The 22888-nt window shown below is 40.1% G+C and overlaps 2 protein-coding genes across 2 annotated transcripts in view; both read right to left on the bottom strand.

The window, feature by feature from the left end:
- The window catches only part of LOC131459918 (tyrosine-protein kinase CSK), a 60704-nt gene extending 52072 nt beyond the window's left edge, over positions 1 to 8632 (bottom strand). Inside the window, exon 1 of the mRNA XM_058630076.1 lies at positions 8486 to 8632. The gene's annotated coding sequence lies outside the window, so the exon portion shown is untranslated. The remainder of the gene's footprint in view (positions 1 to 8485) is intronic.
- A 2368-nt stretch (positions 8633 to 11000) lies between these two features.
- Positions 11001 to 14434, bottom strand: LOC131459989 (cytochrome P450 1A1). The gene is made up of 7 exons (XM_058630201.1): positions 14307 to 14434; positions 13009 to 13883; positions 12766 to 12892; positions 12580 to 12669; positions 12329 to 12452; positions 12143 to 12229; positions 11001 to 11982 (listed from the first exon to the last, which is right to left on the bottom strand). The coding sequence occupies exons 2-7, from the start codon at positions 13846 to 13848 to the stop codon at positions 11685 to 11687; spliced, it is 1566 nt and encodes a 521-aa protein (XP_058486184.1). The 5' UTR covers positions 13849 to 13883; positions 14307 to 14434; the 3' UTR covers positions 11001 to 11684.
- Between the last annotated feature and the right edge of the window lie 8454 nt (positions 14435 to 22888).

Genomic DNA, 22888 nt, shown 5'->3' with positions numbered 1-22888 from the left:
AATACAGCATATTATCTCCTTGAAAATAATAAATGTATGCAATAATTCACTAAAGAAACACTTTATTTATAATACTGCTTTAGTTAAATGTGCTATAATGTAGCTGTACTTAGATGTAAGGGTTTATTAATGTAAAAAAATTAAGGGTGATATAATAAAACACACATACACAGGTTCGCACAGCTACCTAAAAAGATCCTTGATCTTAAGCATAACCAATTAATTTCTAACCATAATCTCAACCTAACCACGATTCAAATCTTAGCCTTAAACTTCACCAGTTTCTCAGGAATGAGGCTCTGCATTATGGACAGGTTCTGGTCTCCATGAGGACTACTACAAATATAAGTACACACACTACTAATGTACTACTAAAATGTACTTTCAACTACACTGAAGTCTGTCTACTGCTTATTCGATCACAAACCTGACGTTTTTGTGAGGAAAAACTGACGCCTAATGTACAAGGAGTGGTTTCTGGTGAATCACTGTTATATAATACGCAGTTGCAAATGTAATATCAGCCCAAATTTAATTAATAACAAAGAATGAGAATCACGGTCAAGGTAGCAGTGGCTCTCCCAAGTCCTCAAACCAAAGGAGAATATATTACCCAGATATCCTTGAATCTCTCAGCTCTTCTCACATCCAGATCACCGCTGAAAGGAGTGAGGAGCTGTCATACTAAACATCATCAAGTCATAAATTGTGTCATTCATACAGAAAAAAAACAAAAAAACACCTTGCACGCCACAGTTTCAAATTCCAACCTGATGCCTGTGGCTTCTTTCATGTTATGTAACTCTGACCAGCCCTCTCACAGTGACTTACTATGTCCCGCTGAGAACAAAACACAGCTGACACACTTAACATACAAAGGCCAACTGAGTAGCACTCAATAAAGTTTACATACATGTAGACACAAACAAAAAATAAAATGAACCATGAACAAAAAAAAAAGAAAGAAAAACCGGAAAAACCTGGCCTTCAACCCCAATCATCCTGAGCTCTCACGCTAACCAAGAGACAGAGAGGCACAGTCGCACGCTACTGTCATAGTGACAGCTAAGGTGCTTTGGACTCTCACGCAAAACAGTGGGAAGCTCAGTCATAGTGCACTGGCACTGGTACAAAAACCACTAGCCAGCTATTAGTAACTGTGAGGCTTACACCTCAATATCACAATACAGCCTTAAAAACCACCGCTCAAAGACAGAAGAAGTGACTTTTTTCCCCTTTCCGAATTCCCGAGCTGGTGTGTCGACGTGTTACACCCCCGCGATGACAAAAATATTCAAATTAAATATGCCTAATTTCCCTCCATTACAGACACATGCTCTAAGGCCTAATCTCTACTAATTAAATAATTATTAGTGTGACAATGATACAGCCATTGTAAAATTGTAGGGACGACCAATCGGCAGCAACCCGGGTAGATTAGCACGATAGCATACTCATTACCACAAGCCACCCGTGTCTTTATTCACAAAATAAGAAAGAAGCTGCGCCGTAATTAAAAGATGTGAATGAACTGGGCAGAGCTCCAAGTCAAACAGTCTAATGAAAACAGACAGTCTGAACTTGACTGAGATTAGTTTACACAAACACACAAATGACAACACACAGAAGGGATACTGAGGACTTGAGCACTGCAATATAACTTTCTTACTTATATACACATATATAAGTATATATATATATATATATAGTTTATATATGTGTATATAAGTATATATATGTGTATATATACATATACAGTATATATACACATATATATACACACACACACACACACATATGTATATATACAGGTTTTTGTGTAATTTTGTAACTCTGAATGGTTTAATCATATCCGATTAAAAAAATGTTGGCCTGAATTTAAATAAAAAAAAAAAAAAAAAAAGATTCACGCACCATAAACTTTGGCAGTGAATGATGAGGACAGGTGAATGAATGATGAGGACAGGTGAATTGGCATTAATTAAGGTCCCTGAGTGAGTGAGAAAGTTGAAGCATTTGCGACCTATGACCCATTACATATTTTATTTTGTCAGCACTTTCATTTGTAACGCTCTGCCTTTAATTAAAAAACAATTCATGTGAGATTTGTGTCCCGTTGTACTTTTTGCACGACACAAGAAAGAGACCCCAACCTTGTTAAAAAAGTAACCAAGGAACTTTTACTCCAAGTACATGTTTAGACCAGTACTTTCAGTAAAATGTGATCAAAATAGTGGCATATTTCAGGAGATCTTTTTAAAAGGGGAAAAAAGAATAAACACCCAGAAAAAAAAATGTACTGAAAAAAATACATAAAATAAACAGACACCTTAACACCTTAGAGAACAGTACAATATAGAAAGTATCCTATACAAGTACTGTGTATAGGGCAGGAGCGCATGTGAAATTGGACATTTTAAACAAGCTACTTTTTTTACTTTAACTTCAGTACATTTTAGACATTTTACTTAAAATGTTTATCAAAATAGTGGTACTTTTACTTCAGTAGAATATTTCAGTAGCCAAATTGACCAGCTCTGCTTCAGACTGGAATTAAAGGGAGTGGTAAAACTGCCCCTGCACCTTCACACTGTGACGACATTGGAGACTTTGAGTTTCTGTGACTGCATCACATAATTTCTGCAGCTTTGTCTCTGATCTCCTGTTCTACCACACAGATGTTCTACTAGATTCACATCTGGTGACTGGAAAGACCCACTGACGTTCAGTGTTGCCAGATCTCGCGAGAGAAACAAGCAACTGGGCCAATGAAAACAAAGCCCAGAACAAGCAACTTTTCTCTCCCTCTCAAAGAAACTTCAGAACAATGACCACAAGAGGGACTTAAACCAGCTCTTAACCATTAATTTATTTAACATTATAAAACAGATGATATGAACAATTGCTAATCAGTCTTAGACAGTTGTGGAAACTGGAAACCTCTGATACATAAACTTTGCACACACACATAAATATTGTGAATCCACAAATGTATTATTGTTTTTTAAGTGGTCATCTTCCTTTTTTTTTTAGTTCCAGCCAGAAAAAAAACTACTCTACCTCTGAAAAGCAGGGTGCGGGAAGGAAAAACTCTGCTGTCACCTGTGTGTATGGGTAAAGGGAGAGGTGGAGGGAACGGGATTGTGGACGGATCCAGCAAGTGGACAAACTATCCTGTTTAAATAACAAATAAGTAACACAAACTATCTGCTTGACAACTCATGGAGCTGGGAACAACTACACTTTAGCAACAAGCCCAAAAACTGTGACGACCAATATCTGTAAGTGATTTGACAGAAATACAAGCCCAAAGTCGTAAGAATATAGTCAATAGCCACCAGGGGGTGACATCACTGGTTTGAAGTCTATTGAAAAAAGAATGAGCCGACCACTCACTTCTTTTACAAAGTCAGTTCACATTTTCCTGGGGAGTTCATGGTCATCAATCACTAGTTTTGGAGCTTCTTCAATAACACATGATGCCAACTTTGTAAATGATATTCCCCTTTAGAGGAACATTGACGATAAAACATGGCACATGTGAGTGGAAACCAGTGTGATTGACAGCTGGTATTGTCCATTCGGTGCCCGGTTGCAGGTGACGTCAGTGGATATTCAGTTGCAAAAACCTCAACATGGCACGAGCCAAATTGCCAATCTCAAGCCTTCAAATCGGGAGTTCAGACTCTTGTGGGTGACATCACTACAGCTGACTACTAAAGATGACTATACCCTGGATGAACCTTCGCAGATGTGACCTCTCCACCAGTGTTTGCTTTTCACATTCTCTTATTTGATCATTGAAAGAAAAAGCAGGTGTATGGGTGTTGTCAGTAAAGAGCTAAGTGACTGTATTAAGAATTAATAATTTCTAAAGACAGAGGTCGATGTAGAAAGCACTAAGCTGTACATAATTTCACTCTATATAGAGAGGAATGATGCTGGTTATGGGAAAGGCTCTCATCAAAGTCTGGAGCTCCTATTCCCAAATTCCCTTTTAATGAAATCTGCTCGCGCAGACCTCGACATCACTTACAATAGCTGTCCTTTTCTTACTTCTTATTCTACTCTCCCAGAAAGATCAGTGGAGATATTCAGAAACCATTTCTGGAATCCACAATCTTGTATAAGCAACAGGCCACCCTGCTTTCCCCTCACTGTGGCCAGGGGGACTTCTTGGGAGCATGGCATTGCGTGTGAACGAGCCAGCCCTGCCCAAGCCACTCATCACTTTGGCCCCGTGCAATTTGGGCATTCGCTCCCAGGCCACCAGCCTGTGAGCTGGAGATTAAAATAAAAACGCGAAAGGTAAACATAACTTCCACAATTGATATCGCTTTGGCCTTCCGAGCACGCTGGGACAACATAGCTTCCTGTCGGGGGTGGGAGTGGGAGTGGGGGGGGGGAGGGTTTCCTGTGCAGAGCAGGAGAGAGAGGGAGAGAGAGAGAGAGAGGGGGGGGGGACAGGAGGGCACCAAGGCACGAAAGCCAGGCTTTGTGTAACGACGTTCGCTTTAGGAGCAATCACGGCGGGGAGGGGGAATGTTTATTGATCTTAGTCACACACATATTGTAAAGAGGAACTTTGGTACAAGCCTTTAGCACGCTATGGGAATCTTTGGGGGTAACCATAGCAAGATGGTGTTTGGTCTTCAGTGCATACTTATTAATAGCTACTGGTGACAAAGGAAGTAGGGACACAGACTGTGAATGAGCTCCAAGTCTGTGACAATGAAAAAAAAATGCAGACTCTTATACTTCTATCTTGGAAAAGGAATAGAGAAAACTGGCTTCCTTTTGTGCAAATTTCAACTTTCACGCACAGGAAAAAGGCACAGAGGCACACAGGTCTTTTTTACAACCAGGCTGAAGACTATTATACAGTGTGCAGTAGCTAATTCTAGTGGCCTCTGACTTCTCCATTGTTTAGGGATCTCAGTGTGAAAGTGAACTGGCTTTAACTGATTCCTGCAGAGGCCACAGAGCTGTCCAAGCAGACTTCCTGCTGACTGACTGCTGATGAGAGGAAATGCTGTTTTTAACCCTTATCTAATCAGGAAGGTTGAGTAACATTCACATCTTTACGGCTACAGGCGACAGGAGAGCGCTAACGTGCTCTTTCAGTAGTTATCTCGACAGTATGGATTCCACAGCTCATCACTACTGGGACATGTGACAGTATATTTTGATCAATGTAATATTGGTAACACGTTACATTACAGTGCAATAACCACATGGTAAATGTGCGGTAATAGTTTTTTTTTTTTAATATTGTGGCATAACCACCTTATTTCTAATGCAATTTCCAGCTTGATAATTACAATGGTAATAGGGTGGTAATTAGGAATGAGAATTATCATAGGCTACGATTAGTGTTATAGCTTCCAGCAATAATGTTTGTGAATCAAAATTTATATTTGTATAAAGTTGTATAATGTATTCGCTCTTCTGTTCCACATACATTTTCCATTGTCATTACTAAGTTATTGCTTTGTGGTTACTACAGAAATAACAGGTTATTACACTATTACTTCCTATTACTGAATTATTACTATGCTATTACCACATTGATGACGTGCTGTACAGTAAAGTGTTAATATACTATCAATAAACTCCATTTTTAGTCAAGTTAAGTCAAAAATAAGATGCCTGAAGTGACTCTAAAATGACTGCTATTCTACAGTGAAACTACAATGAAATTGAAGGTTTTGAAGGTTCAGTTCAGATGCAGGGAAACAAAATATCACGCTCATGATACAAACACATAATATTCATTTTGAAATAAGTATGTTTCAGTGACAAAGTCAAGTGACAGATAACTAACACAATCTCAAAAAAAGAGGAACAATTGTTACCCTTTGGGATGGGCGATATGACGATATTAGAATGTGGCAGCGAGATCAACAGGGCACATTCTGTCCATTGGTGTTCCATGTTCTTGCACAGAAGAATCAAACTTCTTTTTTACCTCAGCCTAGTCCCACTATTTGCTAGTCCCCTTCATGCCCGCCCTTTAGAAACAGCCATCCATCAATCATTGGGAACTATGGTCAGTGCTGCGGATTTCTCATTCCCATGGCTCAAAAAAATTAAAGTTGGTCCCTAAAAAGAACCCCATCTTCGTTATATGGAGCTGGTTTGGCTTTTCCCCAAACGACTAGGCACAAACAACAGTTATTGGCAAAGTTTGCACTGACAAGGTTCGCATGTTGGACGGCAACGCGACAAACCTTTTCAACCACCAAGAGACAACGTCCAAATCAATATGCAGAGAGTGAAAGAGCTGGGAGAGCAGCCACACTGCAGCCAGCAGAGGAAACAGAAAGAAAACATTTTAACAATGGCAGTCTGTATGAGAGGACTAGCAAGCAGTAAAAAGAACTGTAGCAATTACCTCGCAAATGTCCACACTGATATTTACCTTTTAAATTAAAACGCAATTTTTTTGAGTTAAGCAAAACAGTCTGAGATTTGCAAAATACTAGATTTTTTTTTATAGATCATGATCATCATTATTATTAGGGATGAGATTATACCACTTTTATGTGTCCGATACTAATATATTACAAACTCAAGTAACCATTTTAGACTATTAATGAACTATGAAGCTGTTAACAACACATTTGTGCCATGTGTCATTTCAAAGACATCATTCTCCAACTGTGTAACAAATATTGTTCTCCCAAAAAGAAGAAATAAACAGCCTAAACATGAACACGACATACATTTTTAGTCATATACTGTACATATACGATCTTGTGGATTATATCGGATTTTACATTTTTATCTGTCCGATATCCAATCCAGTGATTTTGATACCGATTCCCATCCCTAATTATAATTACTATAAAACAAATACGGATATTCTGAGTGAATATCTCAGACAGCAGGCTCATACACTCATAAATTTGGCTTGAAGGCTGGTCACAGAGACACTCATCATAGCAGCACAAGAACAAACTGAAGTGACCACTAGATCAATAAAGGCAACGCTATCGATGCTTGGTGGAGGTAAAAATATTAGTGCCTGAAACAACTTAAGTGGCTGTGGCGTTTTGTTATTTGGCTCATATGCAATGCTGTGAACAATTGAACTTGATATTACTTTAGGCTGTAAAACATCACACATTCCGATAACACCATGGGAAAAGGGGATGGGTGACTTTGCAACTCTATTATTAGTCAGCTTTGTCGTGTCACACATTTGACAATGCTCTGGGATTAAAATAGAGTTTGTTAACATGTGACACTGCTGTGTCACATTTCCTTAAGTGACTGAACAATATCTATTTCATGTTCCTCAACAGAGGAGTACTGTATGGCTGGTGTTGTGGTCAATTCCTGTCACGTAGTACATCACTCCCAAGATAATGATGTGATATGACAACTAGGAAATGCAGGGTCACAATGACTGAACAAGCATCCCCCTCAAAATGACTGGACTTTCCATGTTTGCGAAATAGTGACGTCAGGCTGGGTAAACATTTCTTGGAACATTTTCAAGTCTCATCTCAATCATGCTGTGTTGAGTTCTAGCCTGATTACTTCACCCCACAAGTGGGAGTGAAGTATTGTTTTTGGTGGCTCTGTCTGCACTTGCTTGGAATATGAGCAACAGAGACTTCGTAGAATTTAGAATAACTTTTTTAGAATTTTGACCTGACGTGGATTTGAACACGCAACCTTCTCAGACGCCCTAACATTACACATAGGCCGACAGAGGCTGCCATCTCTGATTGCCTTGTTAGCACTTACATCACAGAGTGTAAAGGTCTTGGAAATCAGTACAAAACTTAATTTTGTAAATCTATTAGTAAAAATAACTCATAGTACAACACAGGTTTACTTAAAGTTACAGCGTTGTGTTTACCAAAACTGTTCAGTCAAGACTGACATATGTACTATTTCAGTTTTGATTATGGCCCAGAGCGATAACAAAAACAGAACAATCGAAACAGAAATATCATTACAAAATGGGGGCTTTTATTCTGAAAATGACCCTTTAATGTTGTAAGAGCGCCAGACTTTCCCCGTTTGTCATCCGGCAAAAATAGAACACAAGCATTCATTCAGTAGAAGAATCATATAGAATCATTTATAGTTATTTTAAGGTAAATTCATTTAAAATGTCATGTTTAAACATGCAATGAGTCAATGAGTAATCGTTTGAAATAAACGTGATTTGAATTTTGACCCAAATAATTCTGATTATTATTTTTTCCATAATCAAGCAGCCCTAACATATATATATAAATATACATATAGTATATGCGTGTGTGTGTGTGTGTAGAAAACTTGGGAGGTCTTGTGTCTCCTCCAAGCTCAGGGCCTGGGAGCATGAGGGTTCTGCACAGAATCTTAATGATCCTAAGACTGTGCTCTTCTGGAGATCTCAGATGTTGTTCGTGGAATCTGTTGGAATTACACTCCCAGCCCCTAGTATTCCTGTTGCCTTCACTCTCCATATAACTATCTGCCTACCTACCTCTCTGTTGGCAATGTTGGAAAGTGTCCTGCTGTTACAAGGAGGATGCGTGGTTCTGTTATTGTGGCCATGGTGTCCGGCAAAGAGAGACGGGGCTCTTTCACAGCTTCCTGGCCAGAACATCTTGTTAACTGTGTTCTGGATATCGTCAGCTCTTTGACATCCATGGCACTAGAAGACAAACAAATTGCTGGCCTTACTGTGCTGCATTTATGGCATCATACAAATGGAATGGAATGGTTAATTCTTCCAAAATGCCTCCTTTACATCTACAATGAGATCAGCTTTCCAGCTGGCATGTGAAAGTACAACAACAAGGCTCAGCATTTTCAAGTTTCATACCCACTGGAAATGACTATGTCTAACAAAGACTCATTGATGTGTAAGTAAATGAATGATTATTCTGGAACAGACACGGATAGTAAGAAGCAAACTTTCCCCAGACATCCACAATCACAAAACAAACAAACACTAAACAGTCTGGGATAACATTAAAGCTTCAAGTTTGAGGGTGAATTACAGTACAGATGTAGTCACAGTGCATACTTCCACAATGAGTGAAGGCGTGTGATGCGAGAACAGTGCAGATTAAAATAGTTACAGATTCAAATCTACATCAAGAGTCTGATCTGAACAAATAAATACGCAACAAAAAGCAACACCTGTTTATGTTTTCACTAGACATAAATAGAGGAGCAGAAAGGACTGTGTCGTGTGCAAAAAAAAAAAAACTATGACGTTTGTAAACGCACAACCAGATGCAACTTTCCACCGTATGTCACGGAGACGCGCAAAGTTATTTGTTTATTTATTTATTTACTTTTGTGGAGACGGGCGGAAGCAGTGTCACATTTTAACTACAAGTGGGTTTTAAATATTGCACAGGGAGATTTAAAAAGAAAAAAAAGACAAACACAGACGTATTAGATGGCAAGTTTAAAGTTTGCACGTTTTAAAGTGAACCGTTGGACAGATGTATGTTCAACAGTGGGACAGACAGACGTTCAGACGTGGTAAATGTGTTGTGCAAGAGGAGGATCTCTGTACTATTGTTGTCCTCTCCTTTAACAGTGACATTACCGGTTTACTGTTGCCACTAAGCTAAATATATTATCATTTTACAGATAAATATGACTTTGTGATACATTTCGTAATTTACTCTTTATTTGATTTACTTAATCAACACCGTCTCTTTACAGAATGAGATATGTGGTCACAAATAAGGTTAAAATTCAACAAGGATAATTACTGTCGTTATGGTTTGGCCACTTTCATATACATGCCGTTGAAAGATGATTTATGATGTGCGAGGTTAGTGGAAACATAATGTGACATCCCTATGAGAATATATATACAACCAGTGTGTTTTGGATTACAGACGGAGATAAATTAGTGTAAGAATAAGGTGGAGCATGTTTTTGATTGATGATTATTTTATGTAAACATTTCAGGTGGAGCACACCATATCAAATTCCACTACAAATTCACTTTGTGTGTCACCACTACTGACTGCAAGGGCACTGTAAGAATATGGGGAGCATGTTTTGATACTCTACTATAACAATAACCTGAATAAAAATTAATTTCAGGGGTAGCTACCTTGATAGAACAATCAGTATTGTAATGTAAGTACAAATACTTCGTTACTATACTTCAGTACAAAATTCACGTATATGTACTTTACTTTGTTATTTATATTTCTAGCAACTTTTATTTTTACATTTCCTCTAACTATCTTTGTTACTCTTTTCTACCAAATAAAATCAGAAGAAGAAGAAGAGTTGGTCTGTATTTCTATAGCGTATTTCTCGTCTTTATGAGTTGCTTAGGCGCTTCAACATGGGGTTAATTGTTTTGCTCAAGGACATATATTTTCAAGCAGGGCCAGGAATTAAACTGACAACCTTCCACTTGCCCTACCACTGAGCTACCATGGCTCAATCCTTACTCCTTATATACTTTAAGACTTTTACTCAAGTAATATTATAAAAAGTGACTGCAACTTCTTCCAAAGTAATTTTCTGGTAAGATACTTGTACTTTTACTCAAGTATCCCTTTAAGGTACTTTATACACGACAGATTGACTTTGAGTGACACCACTGCTCACTGCATGGGCGCTGTGAGAGCATGCGCAGAACCGCTGAGTAGCACATATCGATGGGTATCATGATTTGTCAGAACACCTGTTTTAGCGCCTTCCCTTTAGGGATTATCTGTTAATCTCGACCACACAGCCTGGGTTTATTCGGGCGATAATCGTTTGATATACTACCTTCATCTTGTCGCGAGTTAAAGAAAGCTCACCGCTCCAACTGCTGTTTGTGCCGTCTTCCGGGTTGACTTGTGACGTCATTTCCCCTTTCCTCTCCCACGTGGCTTTGTTGTGATTCCCCCTTCTGAAGTTCAAGTCAGTTCTCAACCATTTAAATTGAAGTCATTTCAGTCACCTCATTGAAACAGATTATCACTGTCAGTGTTTTCCTTCAAATGCAGTCAATAATTCAAACAACATGATCATTAAATCATTTGTTTTCCTTTATTGGTGTGGCTGATTAAAGGCTGCTCCAGTCATATGACTTCACATGATATACATTAATTGATACATTATAAAAAATAGGAATATAAAAACTCTATAGCTTACTAATGTATTCCAAAATCACTGGAAATATTTTGGTGTCCTGATAAATCTCACAGATGCACAAAAAAAAAAGAAACACTTTTACCTCAAATATATACAATTCCTAACTTGATACACACACACGATCACATTTTGGGATACAAACATATCTTCAGTGTCTTTCTTTGACATTATGATGGAATACAAAGTATTAGCTTAAAGGTACAAATGATATCATAAAGTAATATGTGTACTGTGTCACAATAAAGGTCACAATGGTCAAAATGACTACGTCTATCCAGAAAAACATACCGTTTGTCCCAAAGTTGAACAAGGCAATTCAGTTTCTGTGAGATTTCACAACTTCTGAGTGGCAACAGTGTTAGTTGCCGGACACCAAAACAGAGGAACCAAATCTTTCCTTACATTTCACTGAGAGGCCCCTGCCATGTGAAGCAGTTTCTCTTAGAGAGCCAAAGACATGACAGAGATACATTCACATGAATCTAGTAATCTCTGACATTCAGTAATATGCACATTTCACTCATTTGCCTCAATGCCATGAGCTCTGTCTGCAACCCTTACAGTTCACCCCTCTGTCGCATTGAAGCCTTCAGATGACAACGTTTGTGCTTCATTGTCAGTCCATATTCAGGCGTCAGGTCCAGCTCCTCTCCTGGAATTGTGTGGAAGTGCAGCTTCTGGATAATAATTGCCAAGAAGAGGAAGACTTCATTTCGTGCAATGACCTCTCCAATGCAGCGCCGCTTTCCCATGCCAAAAACCATGACCTTCTCTCCTTCCAGCTTGTTGAGCTCGGTGCCATCAGCGCTCAGGAAGCGTTCTGGGATGAACACAGATGGATCCTTCCACAGCTCGCTGAAAAGAGCAGTGAAGGAAGACAAATTTGATTCATTAGTGGCATGTAACCTGCATCTGCTTCAGCAGAACTGTCTCTGATTGTTGCATTTTGAGGAGCGTGAATGTGAAGTAAACGTCACACTTGATCACAACGTTTCATCAAGGTTTTTTAACTTACGGATCATGGTTGATCTGCCACTGATTGATGAAGACACACGTGTCTTTGGGAATGAAGTAACCATTCAGAGATGTGTCTTTTGTGGTGCTGAAAAAGAAGAGGCAGATAAAGTGTTAGAGTGTCTGTAGTTGTGTGTTAACCGTGTACCTGTGCTACTCTCGGTCATCTTAAAGAGATGAACCTCACCAGTGTGGGATTGTGAAGGGCAGGAAGGAAGAGTGGCGAAACAACTCCAGGATGAAGGCCTCCAGGAAAACTAACTTGGGTTTATCAGAGAGAAGAGGACAGCGATCCGGACCCACGTTGTCCTCTGAAAAATAATAAGACCATTATATATTAGTTCATGGTGAAGAGGAGGGCTGTAGTTAATCTTGTAATTATTTTTTAACCCTCGATTCAGCAGGAGAATGAAAATCCAAGGAAGGGTCTGTACTTACGTATTTCTTGATAAAGCCTCTCCTGTATCTCTGGGTAGGCCACTAAGTACATCACTGACCATGACAAGGCTGTGGAGATGGTATCAAAACCTAGATAGAGAAACATAATCTCTGTTAGGACTCCTGTGTTGTCCTGAGGTCGCTGATGATCAGATCAATGAATGATCTAGAATGATGTGGACCTACCAGCTCCAAACAGGTCGTTGACAATTCCTACAATCTTCTCATCTGACATCTGGATGTTAGAGTTCTCATCCAGCTTCCTGTCCTCACAATGATCAATGAGGGAGTCGGTGATGTCACGGATGTTGTCCTGCAGAGAGACGTTTGGACAATCATAATTTAGCTTGACAAGACAGTGATGGAAAAGGGAATCCACGCAACTCAACAAGAATGGAGTAGATATGATGCCTCGAATGTGTGGCATACCTTGTTAAAGGTGACGTAGTGCTCGCTGACAAGCTTTTGCACAAACTCAATGAAGTGGTCATTGATTCTCACAAACTTCTTCATTGATGCGCTGGGAAGGAACTGAAGAATGGGGATGAAGTCAGCAGGGTTACCGCTGCCCACCACTTGACCGAACTCATCGCTGAGGTTCACCAAGCTGACCAGCTCCTGATCGTTGTGGCCGTAGCGTCGGCCAAAGCACATTCCACAGATCACATTAGCTACAGAGACAACTATATAGCGGAATGGGTCGAAGGATCCCTCAGCCTTCATGACAGTGTTGAGCTCATTGATCAGATACTCTCCTTCTTTGCACACGTGTTCCTCTAGAACGCAGGAGTATTGTGGTGTCGTGCCCTCCAGGGTGGCAAAGGAGCGGAGGGCACTGTAGGCCAGCTTTCTGCGGGCACGCCAGACACCGGCCTGGTCTGTGCTGAAGGCCAGACTCTTACCATTGCTGATGAAGCGAAAGCTGTACAGGTCAGGCCTGCCCGAAAAATCGTCCCCCTGCTTGATGAGAGCCTGTCGAACAGTTTCACTGCCACTCAGCACAACCACAGGACGCATGCCAATCTGGATTTGGAAAACGTGGCCGTAGCGCTTGCCCATTTCAGTGAGACTCAGGTAAGGTCTGCTGCCCACCTCCAGCACATTCCCAATAATGGGCAGGGGCTTTGGTCCTGGCAGCCGACGAAGCCCTTCAGGAATATCATTGTTGAAAAACTTGAGAAGCAGATACATCAGACACATCGTTGTGACAGCCACCAGACTCTCATATACCGACACTGATCCAATGAATGGCAGTATCATTAGTGCCATAATGACGTCTCCTTTTTTTCTGGCTTCAACACAATCTGGAAATTAAATAGGTGGGGCATTAGTGCAGTGAAGGCAGGGAGGAGAAGAGGTGTTGAGCAACATGTTGACTACTTGCAGCATAATATTAACAAGTAGCCAGACTTCAAAACTGTCACAAAGTACTTGCTTGTTGTTCACCTGAATCTATATAAATGCTTTCATGCAACACTTTTATAATGAGGTGGTCTATGCAGAGAGGGGAGCTGTGCAAGGTTCACAACCACCATCTACAACAACAAAACTAAACTTCAATGAACAGAAGACAACCATTAAAAACAATGTGCATATTGAAAGTTAAGTGCAAACACCAAACTCAGACTTATTATACACGTCACTCTTGCAAAAAAATATTCTGCACTCAGCACTTTCCCCCTGCTTTTGACTCTGACTCAGGCATATTATGTGCATATTAAACTTACCTTGAGTGACGCGGTCAAAGAAGAGCGATGGCACGATGATCCTTCGAGTGCCTCCAAAAATAGTATGAATAGTTCAGGAGAATTAGTGTTCGAGTTTACTCACTTAATGTTCCTAAAACAGAGAATGGGCTCTGACTTTATAGAGCGCTCCGCAACTTCATTGGCTGCTGTGCGCACGACGTAACCTCTCCCCCTTTCTCTTTCTCTCTCTCTCCCTCCCCGTCTTTGTCATGAATGAAGTTTAGTGCAGGGATGTGTGTGTGTGTGTGTGTGTGCGCGCGCGCATATTTGATATTTACAACAGCTCAAAACTACATTTCATAGTCACACAGTTTGAGGACCTGACAGCCTCATGTTTCATGTTGGAATAATGTGAATAACTCCAGCCAATATAAAACATTACATTCAGATGTGTGACGACATGTTCTGCAGGATGCTTTACAGACTTTGCGCATGCACTGATGCACTGCACTAAGTGCGTCTGCCTGGATCAAATCTGGAAAGTTTGACCTGGAATAATGTTTTCCTGAATGAGCTTTTTCATCCAACTCTCCATCAACCAACCAATCAATCAATCATCACACCTTGGCTATGAGAATCGTATGAGTTACAAATAACTTTCCCATGCAGAGAATAAAAACGCAAGAGGGGATTTTTTTTCTCTCTCTTGTCAAGTCAAAGAATTGCTGCTGATCAGGTTAGATTCCTTTGATGACATGATAATGTACTTTAAAATAGAAATGGGTGATAATGATAGAAGTGTGTCGTTGGACGTCATCACGAAACCACACACATTCACACTTCCATTCATAAAATAGTAGCCTTGGCTGTTGCTCCACTCACTCGCTCACTCACTTTTGAAAATGACAGGGGACATGTGGAAGAGAATGGCGTGCAGCAGGAGAGAGATAATTAAATATCTAATTGGAGAAGCGCAGCACATCATCCGCGCTTGTGTCAATGTTGCCATGGCTCTTGTGTCTTTCGTCAATCATGTGAAAATAGCAAGTTTGTCACATCCGCCACATGCAGCACATGCAGCAACCACCCAGACAGGTTTAAGTCCTGATAAAACAGTAAAATGCCATTGCGTGCTTGTACCTGTTAGTTAGTCCTCCACTGGAGTTAAAGATTGACCAGTTGCGTGAGAGCGCAGTGAGGAGGATGCTGGAGGGGGGGAGGGGGGGGGGGGGCTGGGACGGTGGGGGTTCATATGATTGGGTCAATAATCCATTTCTTTAGAACATTTTTCTGAGTATTTAGTCAACTTTAAATTTGGAGTAAATTTTCACTTCATTATGTGAAACATGTGCGACTTTAAAACAGATGCACAGTTTTTTGGTTTAGTAGACATTTATTTCATTATGTTCTTGAATGTGGTGCTTTATGTTCTGTGTATACTCTACATATTGAAATATCCAAATGAAATAAACACATAACTGACAAAACTTTGAATGTCATTAAAAAAACGAGGGCTATTTTTAACCCAAGAACAAAAATATTCTGATATCTACTCCTGGCATTATGAATAAACCCGAATACAGCAGCCTAAAGTTGAAGGTAATGAACCCTCTAATGAAGAATAATCTGATTTATTGTCAATACATATATTGTGTTCTCCACAGCGCGGTGTGTATCCATGTTTGCTTTTTTTTATTTAAACTTTAAATAACAAAAGCAAGTTAGAGGGGATTTTGTAGAGGTACAAAATGAAAAATGCTATGTATAGGCTGCCACTTTTATCACATCATTGGTCACTATTAATATTATTAAACCTTAAAAACGTCTTTGCGTTTGTAAAATGAAATAGGCATAACTTTTGAGTCACAATGAGTCACAATAAGTTTCACAATAAAAAAGATTCAGTCCGGCAGGTAAAAGTTTTGGTTTATTCTGCATAATCCTCTCTGCTTTGTGTCGTGCTGATCCTCCCGGACTGCGTGTTGACTCCCCGGGGACTCTCGCCGTGCGCCTCGGCGCTGCGCCTCTGGGGCAGCAGGTTGCGTGAGAAGCGGAGCTGCCGTCCAGAGGGGAGGGTCTCGGTCTTCTGGACAATCCTAAATCTGCTTGGCCAAGTCACGCGAAGGCAGCAGCCTCTGGAAAAGACACAAGGGTCTTAAACTTGCAGAACAAAGAGCGCAGGACGCGAGAGTGCCCCCACTCCACTCCACCCCACCCACTCACTCACTCCCCCCCCCCACGCACACACACTGCTTGGGCACGAAGGTGCACATACAGTATTTACGCGCGATAGCCTCTGTAAACGCGAGGATCTTGGGGCTTTAGAGTCATGCAATCTGCCACTCAGGCTTCATTCTTTGCAGTCATGCAACACGGTGGGGCCGGACCCACAGGCGAGAACCCAACAAACGACAAAACAAGTTACAAAACTGGAACTTATAAAGCGAGGTGAATGGTCACCTCCGCTCCTATACGCAGTGGAGTCTGTTGGAGAGAGTCGTTCAGCACATTTTATTTTCATCATATTAAATGCAGATGGTCTTCAGGACAGTAATAAACTACATCAACATGTGTATAAAGTTGTAAAGTATTTAAAGTGCATGCATACAAGTAAAAAAAAGCATGATGGAGTTATAGATTCAAGTGTCTTCAGACAACTTCCATGTCTTGTTGTCAAGTAAGTACACTAACACTAACTGTATAAACATGAAATTAACACCTGAAATGCTCAACTGCTCCTCCATTCAGTGCTCATCCATCCATCATGTGTTTTGGGGTTGTGTGTGTGTGTGTGTGTGTGTGAGAGAGAGAGAGAGAGAGACAGACAGACTGTATGAAACAGAACTTGAGAAAAGATGAACATGACTGTGATCTTGTGCCTGAGGTGAGAGCAGGCTGCATTCTCAGTGAGCGCTCAGGCTGCAGGAGTGTGTGTACGTGTGTGTGTGTGTGTGTGTCAGATCACTACAGGTGAGCCACATTCACAGCTTGAGATAGAGCAACAGTGAATGTCACCGCACCTCATCTTTCATCAGCTACAGGCTCGGCCAGAGTCTGTTTGCAGACACCAAGCAGGTCAAAGAATGGAATACAAAACACTGAAGTGATAGTGATTATTGTTTTGTTTGTCCTGAGGGGAGTTTTATGGGGAGAAAGGATTGATGAGGTCACTGCAAACCTCTTCAAACAGTTAAAGAGCTTGCCACAGGTGGCTTAGTGTACAGAGCAGAGGTCGAGTTGGACACTGGCTTGCAGGTGATTGCTGTTGGCTTTTGCTCCTGTCCATTTCACAGAACTGGGACTGTGGTAAAAAAAAAAAAAAAAAGCAGGGAAAAAAATGCTTTGCCCAGAGCCAAACGTATAGCTCTTAAAAAATTCTTGGACATAAAAGCAGGTGTAATGACTGTGAGGGTTGTTAGTTTCTACTCACGCAGAGGCTGTCACGCACACATCTTCAGAGCAGGTGTGTACCTCTGCTTTCAGAGTGTGAATATCTCTGTTTGCATACCGGTGCTGTCCAAGGCCCTTTTTTTCTCCACCTCCTTTTTTTCTTTGAGGTGGTCGTCATAGTTTGGTTTGGGCTGAAGAGTGAATGCAGGTTGTTTATGATCAAAGACACTTGTGATTAAAAAAAAACAAACAAAAAAAACACCACATGTCCAAAAAGCATTAACCAAAAAAAAGATGCTTTTGTTGTGTTGTGTCACTTAACAAATCGGCATCAATACACATGTTGCACTTGTTTCTGACAGGAGAAAATCAACAGTAAAATAGATAAAGATGTGTCTACTTATAAATAAACATCCATCCTTTTTGAAAATGTACCAAGGAAATAGAAGCAGACATTTCTCCACTGATATCATGTTACTTCCACTTTAACCAAACATCTCTACCACTTCAGTGATAGTTACCTGTAATTGTGCCTCCTGGCCCCCTAGCCTGGCCTCTTTTCTCTGTCGCTCTTCATCACCTGTCTCCCTTGTGCGATCCATATCCGCGTCAACACCAATATCTTCTTTCTGCTGACAATCAGACGGACGAATGGCCAAAACATAACCTGCTTACGTGGCAGGTTATGAAAATCCACTAATGCATTAATTGTAATGCATTAGTAAATTATGTGTGCCCAATCTCGACGGGATTACTTTCGAACCACAGGCCACGACACCTCACGTGAATGTTGCCTGTGTATATAATACACATTTATAAATATTGATATGAAGCTACAGCAAGATGGACACGACTGTGTCAGACATTCAAAAGATGCAAGACCCCTGTTTCCTTAGGTGGTATATTATCAAACCTGTAATGTCGTTGTTATTTTGATGATATACACTACTAAAGCTACAGTGTTGACCACATTTTCTAGTCATAAAACATGTGACTGGACTAATGTTGGGAAGAAATATTCAATATACAGTAAGTCATTTGTCAAAATCTCAGAACCACATAGTTTACTTCAGTTTTGTTGAGGTAAAAGTACTTTATGGACACATACTACAGTATGTAGATACATGTTACAATGCATTTGCGTTTAAGCTGTCCTCTAGATGTGTTTTGCAAATTACACGTTTAACTGAAGGGTTTTATCAGTAACTACGGTGGTTACTAATTAAAAGTAATTAAAAACTGCAAGTGAGGAAGGAAATGAAGGAAGTAACGCATCTCCGGCTGATCTGACAGGTGCGCATTACTGACTCACATGAAAATGTTTGTCACTCAAGTTTGATATTCCTTCATTACCTTCATTATGTTCTGCACACATGCATGTGCACAGACAGACCCCAGGTGGTGCTGAAGCGCCTGCCCTTTTGCCCTCTGACCAGGTAAGGGCAACTTTTGAACAACAGTTTTACTCTTTTCTGTCATCTCATTTTGTGTGGCCCATGGAAAAACAAATTTAAATGAGTATTTTGTAGAAACTTCTTGATTGCTGTGCAATCTGCCATTGCAACATTATTTTTTTTTGTTTTCATTGAATAATGTCCAATTTCACATGAGCTCCTGCCCCATACTGATATCCATATTGTACTGTAAGGTGTTACAGAAATCTATTTATTTTATGTCTGTGTTTTTAGTAAATATTTTTTTTTGAGTGTTTATTTTTTTTCCTTTTTAATAGATCTCATAACATAAGACTGTGGTCAACAGCAGAGGTGGAAAGAGTACTGTAAAAGTGCCACTAAAACAAGTAAAAGCACTGGTCTAAAAATGTACTGGGAGTAGAAGTTACTTAGTTACTTTTTTCGTGCAAAAAGGGACAAGGGAACACAAATGTTTTTAAAAAAAACATGTAAACACATGATGTCAAAGGTCATAAACTTTCACACTTTCTCACTCACTCAGGAACCTTAATTAGTGCCAATTCGCCTGTCATCATTCACTGCCAAAGTTTAGGTACATGGAGTTCTTATTTTTATTTTTTTTACACAGTAACGGATGTGATTTAAAACATGGCAAAACACAGTACTTCCAAAAAAAACATATTTAAGTAAAAGTAAAATTACAAATTTTACTTTTTTACAAAAAAAAACACCTCAATTACAGTACAGTGAGTACATGTAATGCATTACTTTCCAACTCTGGTCAAACAGATACTGCAGATATAATTGCACTGATGCAGAAGACACCATAGGTCATAGGTCACAACAATAGCTATCAGGAGATAACAGGGTCAGGATGGGTCACCACGTAAGACTCAAAATCAGCTGCTGATATGACTTTCACACGCAACCATGAACCTACCACACACGACTGAGAAGGAATGGTGTGTGTGTGTGTGTGTGTGTGTGTGCTTGCATGAGAGAAAGACTGCGTGTGTGAGTGAGTGAGTGAGTGACTGAGTGTATGGGTGAGTGGATGGGGGGGTGGGGGGGGGATGTTGGATCACCTTCCTTTCCTGACCAGGCGTGAATACCAGATTAGTAAGTGAGCTAATGGTTCCCCCCTCCCTCCCTACAGCCCTCTCCCTCTCTCCCTCTCTGTGTGTCCTTATGCAAGCCCAGTATTTGCTCTCCGCGGCAATAACAATAGTTGCGTGCAGAAATATCTCGGTCATCCATCTTTCTGTCACCTCACCCTCTCTGGCGCAGCACGAAGGTGTCATAACTGCGCGTAAATAGTCCGGGCCAAGGAGGGCGAGGTCATAAAGGGGAAGCCCTTAGGATGCGTGTCTGCGCCGAGGCATGACCCGCACGCTGTGCGTGTGTGAATATTTGACTCATTTTCAGCTTAACACGGAGAAAGAACATCAATCAAGTGACGACACCGCGCTGCTGCGGTTCAAATGTTAAATCATTTTTCTTAATGGCACGGCGCTCGCGCGCACGTTTGCAGCTGTTTTCAAGACACTGCTTTGACTTCATTCGTTCATTTAAAAAAAAAAGTAAAATGTCAAATATCTTACCGTAACCAGCAATTCACATCTTAAACAGCAATTCACATTTTACTTAATATAATATACTTGATCATTGCATCAGGTGTTGCCTCATTAGGACCAGGTTTTGAGGATTACTGGTCATGACAAGGTCAATGTTTATGCCAGAAAATGTCCCAAAGTATCAAATACACAACAACACATACTGCTAATGTACTATCAGTATATTAGCAATAATATACTGTATATATACATATATATATATGTATGTATATATGTATATATAAATAGAGTATCCTGGTCCTGAACTATGAAGCTGTGTTGAGTTATTTCAGACATAGTTCTCCAACAGTGCCACTAATATTGTTCCCCATATTGTCTGCAGCATAACGTGACTCAGCTAAAATGCATTTGCTGATTTCTATATACATTCTTTTCAGTCTGTGCAAAGATAAGCATGCAACATGTATGCTATTTGAATTGTATCAGTTTTTTTTTAATTTTTATCTGTCCAATATCCAATCCAGTGACTATGACCAGATAGCACGCTTCCCTGTAACATTGTACGAGTTATCAACGTGCTCATCCCTATAATGCTTTACTATTATGAACATCTCCAGAATCTGTGGTTTAGTTCTATTTTTACAGATATTTTTTTCAGAGCCATGGTGATTGCATCTGTTTATGGATGTATACACATTACCTCGTGTCCTATTCAGGTGCTATAGGAGTACAGTTTTTACGAGTTAGTGCTGGTATATGATCCTCTCTTCCTATTGGGAAATAAGATATGGATAAGCCTGGCACGCTAAACAAGTCATGCATGACACAAAGGAACCCTCCACCACCCCCCAAAACACACACACACACACATGCATGCCACACACACACATTGCCCCCACTACAACCCTCATTGCAATGCAGACCAACGGGCCATCAACGAGCCTATCATATGGGTTAATCCACAGAGGGTGACTACAGCAGAGAGGTCTCACTCTGAATCGTTGTTTTTTTTTGTAGAACTATAAGGAATGGGTCAAAGTAATTGCATTCATACATCCATTTTCTACCACTGTATCCTCCACAGGATGTGCCAATCTCAGCTGGACAGTTCGCAAGTCCATCACAGGGCCACATAGAGACAAACAACCATTCACTGTCACACCTACGGTCAATTTAGACTGTCCAATTGACCTAATCCCCATATTGCATGTTTTTGGACTGTGGGAGGAAGCTGGAGAACACGGGGAGAACAAACATACAAACTCCATGCAGAAAGGCCATCGTTCCACTGCAAACCACTACACCAACTATGTGGCCCTAATTGTATTCATAAGGATAGTACCGGCAGGCATCTGCATTTTCCATGAAAACAATGTCCACATTTTAAAAGAATGAATACAATGTATTACAATAATTTTGAAATTTCAATTCTAAAGCCAATTGAGGAAGAGGAAAAAGATAAAAAAAAGAATGGTCATAATTTGGTCAATATAATTGAAAGAAAGGAAGAAAGACAGAACGAAAGAAAGAAAGAAAGATTGGATGCAGCAGCAGCAGCAGCAGCAGTGTGCCGGTTGTGCCGGAGTATGTGGGTCCACTTTTTGCCGCAGGAGTGATTCCTCCCTCCATAGACGATCTGTGGGTTAATCATTGTGCATTGCGTGCAGACTGTGTTTGCTCGGACAGAGCCAAGGGTCGGGAGGTTGTGTACAGACAGAGCAGAGGGAGGTATCGGGCACCCTTTTCTATCAAAACAATCAGCGGCCGTTTTTTAGACATGCACGCTAAGTTTTGTAAAGAAAAAAAAAAAGAGAAATGAAAAAAAAAAGTGTGTGATTCACTTTTAGAACAACTAAGCATATATAGGCTGCTTTATGAACTGGACGCGTTTCCCACATTACTGCGTAAGAAGGTTAGCTGATATACACTTCATGTACATTTGTAATGCATGATATTAGAGAATAAAAATAGCACGGTAAAGCCTTTTACTTAAGCTCAACATTAGGAATTCTATTTTATATTTAATATTTTTTTGTTAAATGTCAGTAATTTCCTTAATACAGAAAAAAGAAGATTACATTTTAATATACATTTTCAGTATTGTATCATTGCTTTTGGGACTAATGTTCTTTAAAGGAATGTTACATAACTGTTATTTAGAGGTAAACTATATATTATATTTGATTTTTACTTCGTTTTTTACATTTATTTATTTTTTAATCCCCCTGCTGCTGCAGATATT

This window comes from Solea solea, chromosome 5 (genome assembly GCF_958295425.1).
Source record: "Solea solea chromosome 5, fSolSol10.1, whole genome shotgun sequence".
In the NCBI taxonomy this organism is placed as follows: domain Eukaryota; kingdom Metazoa; phylum Chordata; class Actinopteri; order Pleuronectiformes; family Soleidae; genus Solea; species Solea solea.
The sequence above is the reverse complement of the archived record's forward strand: the minus strand, read 5'-3'. Positions and strand labels throughout refer to the sequence as shown.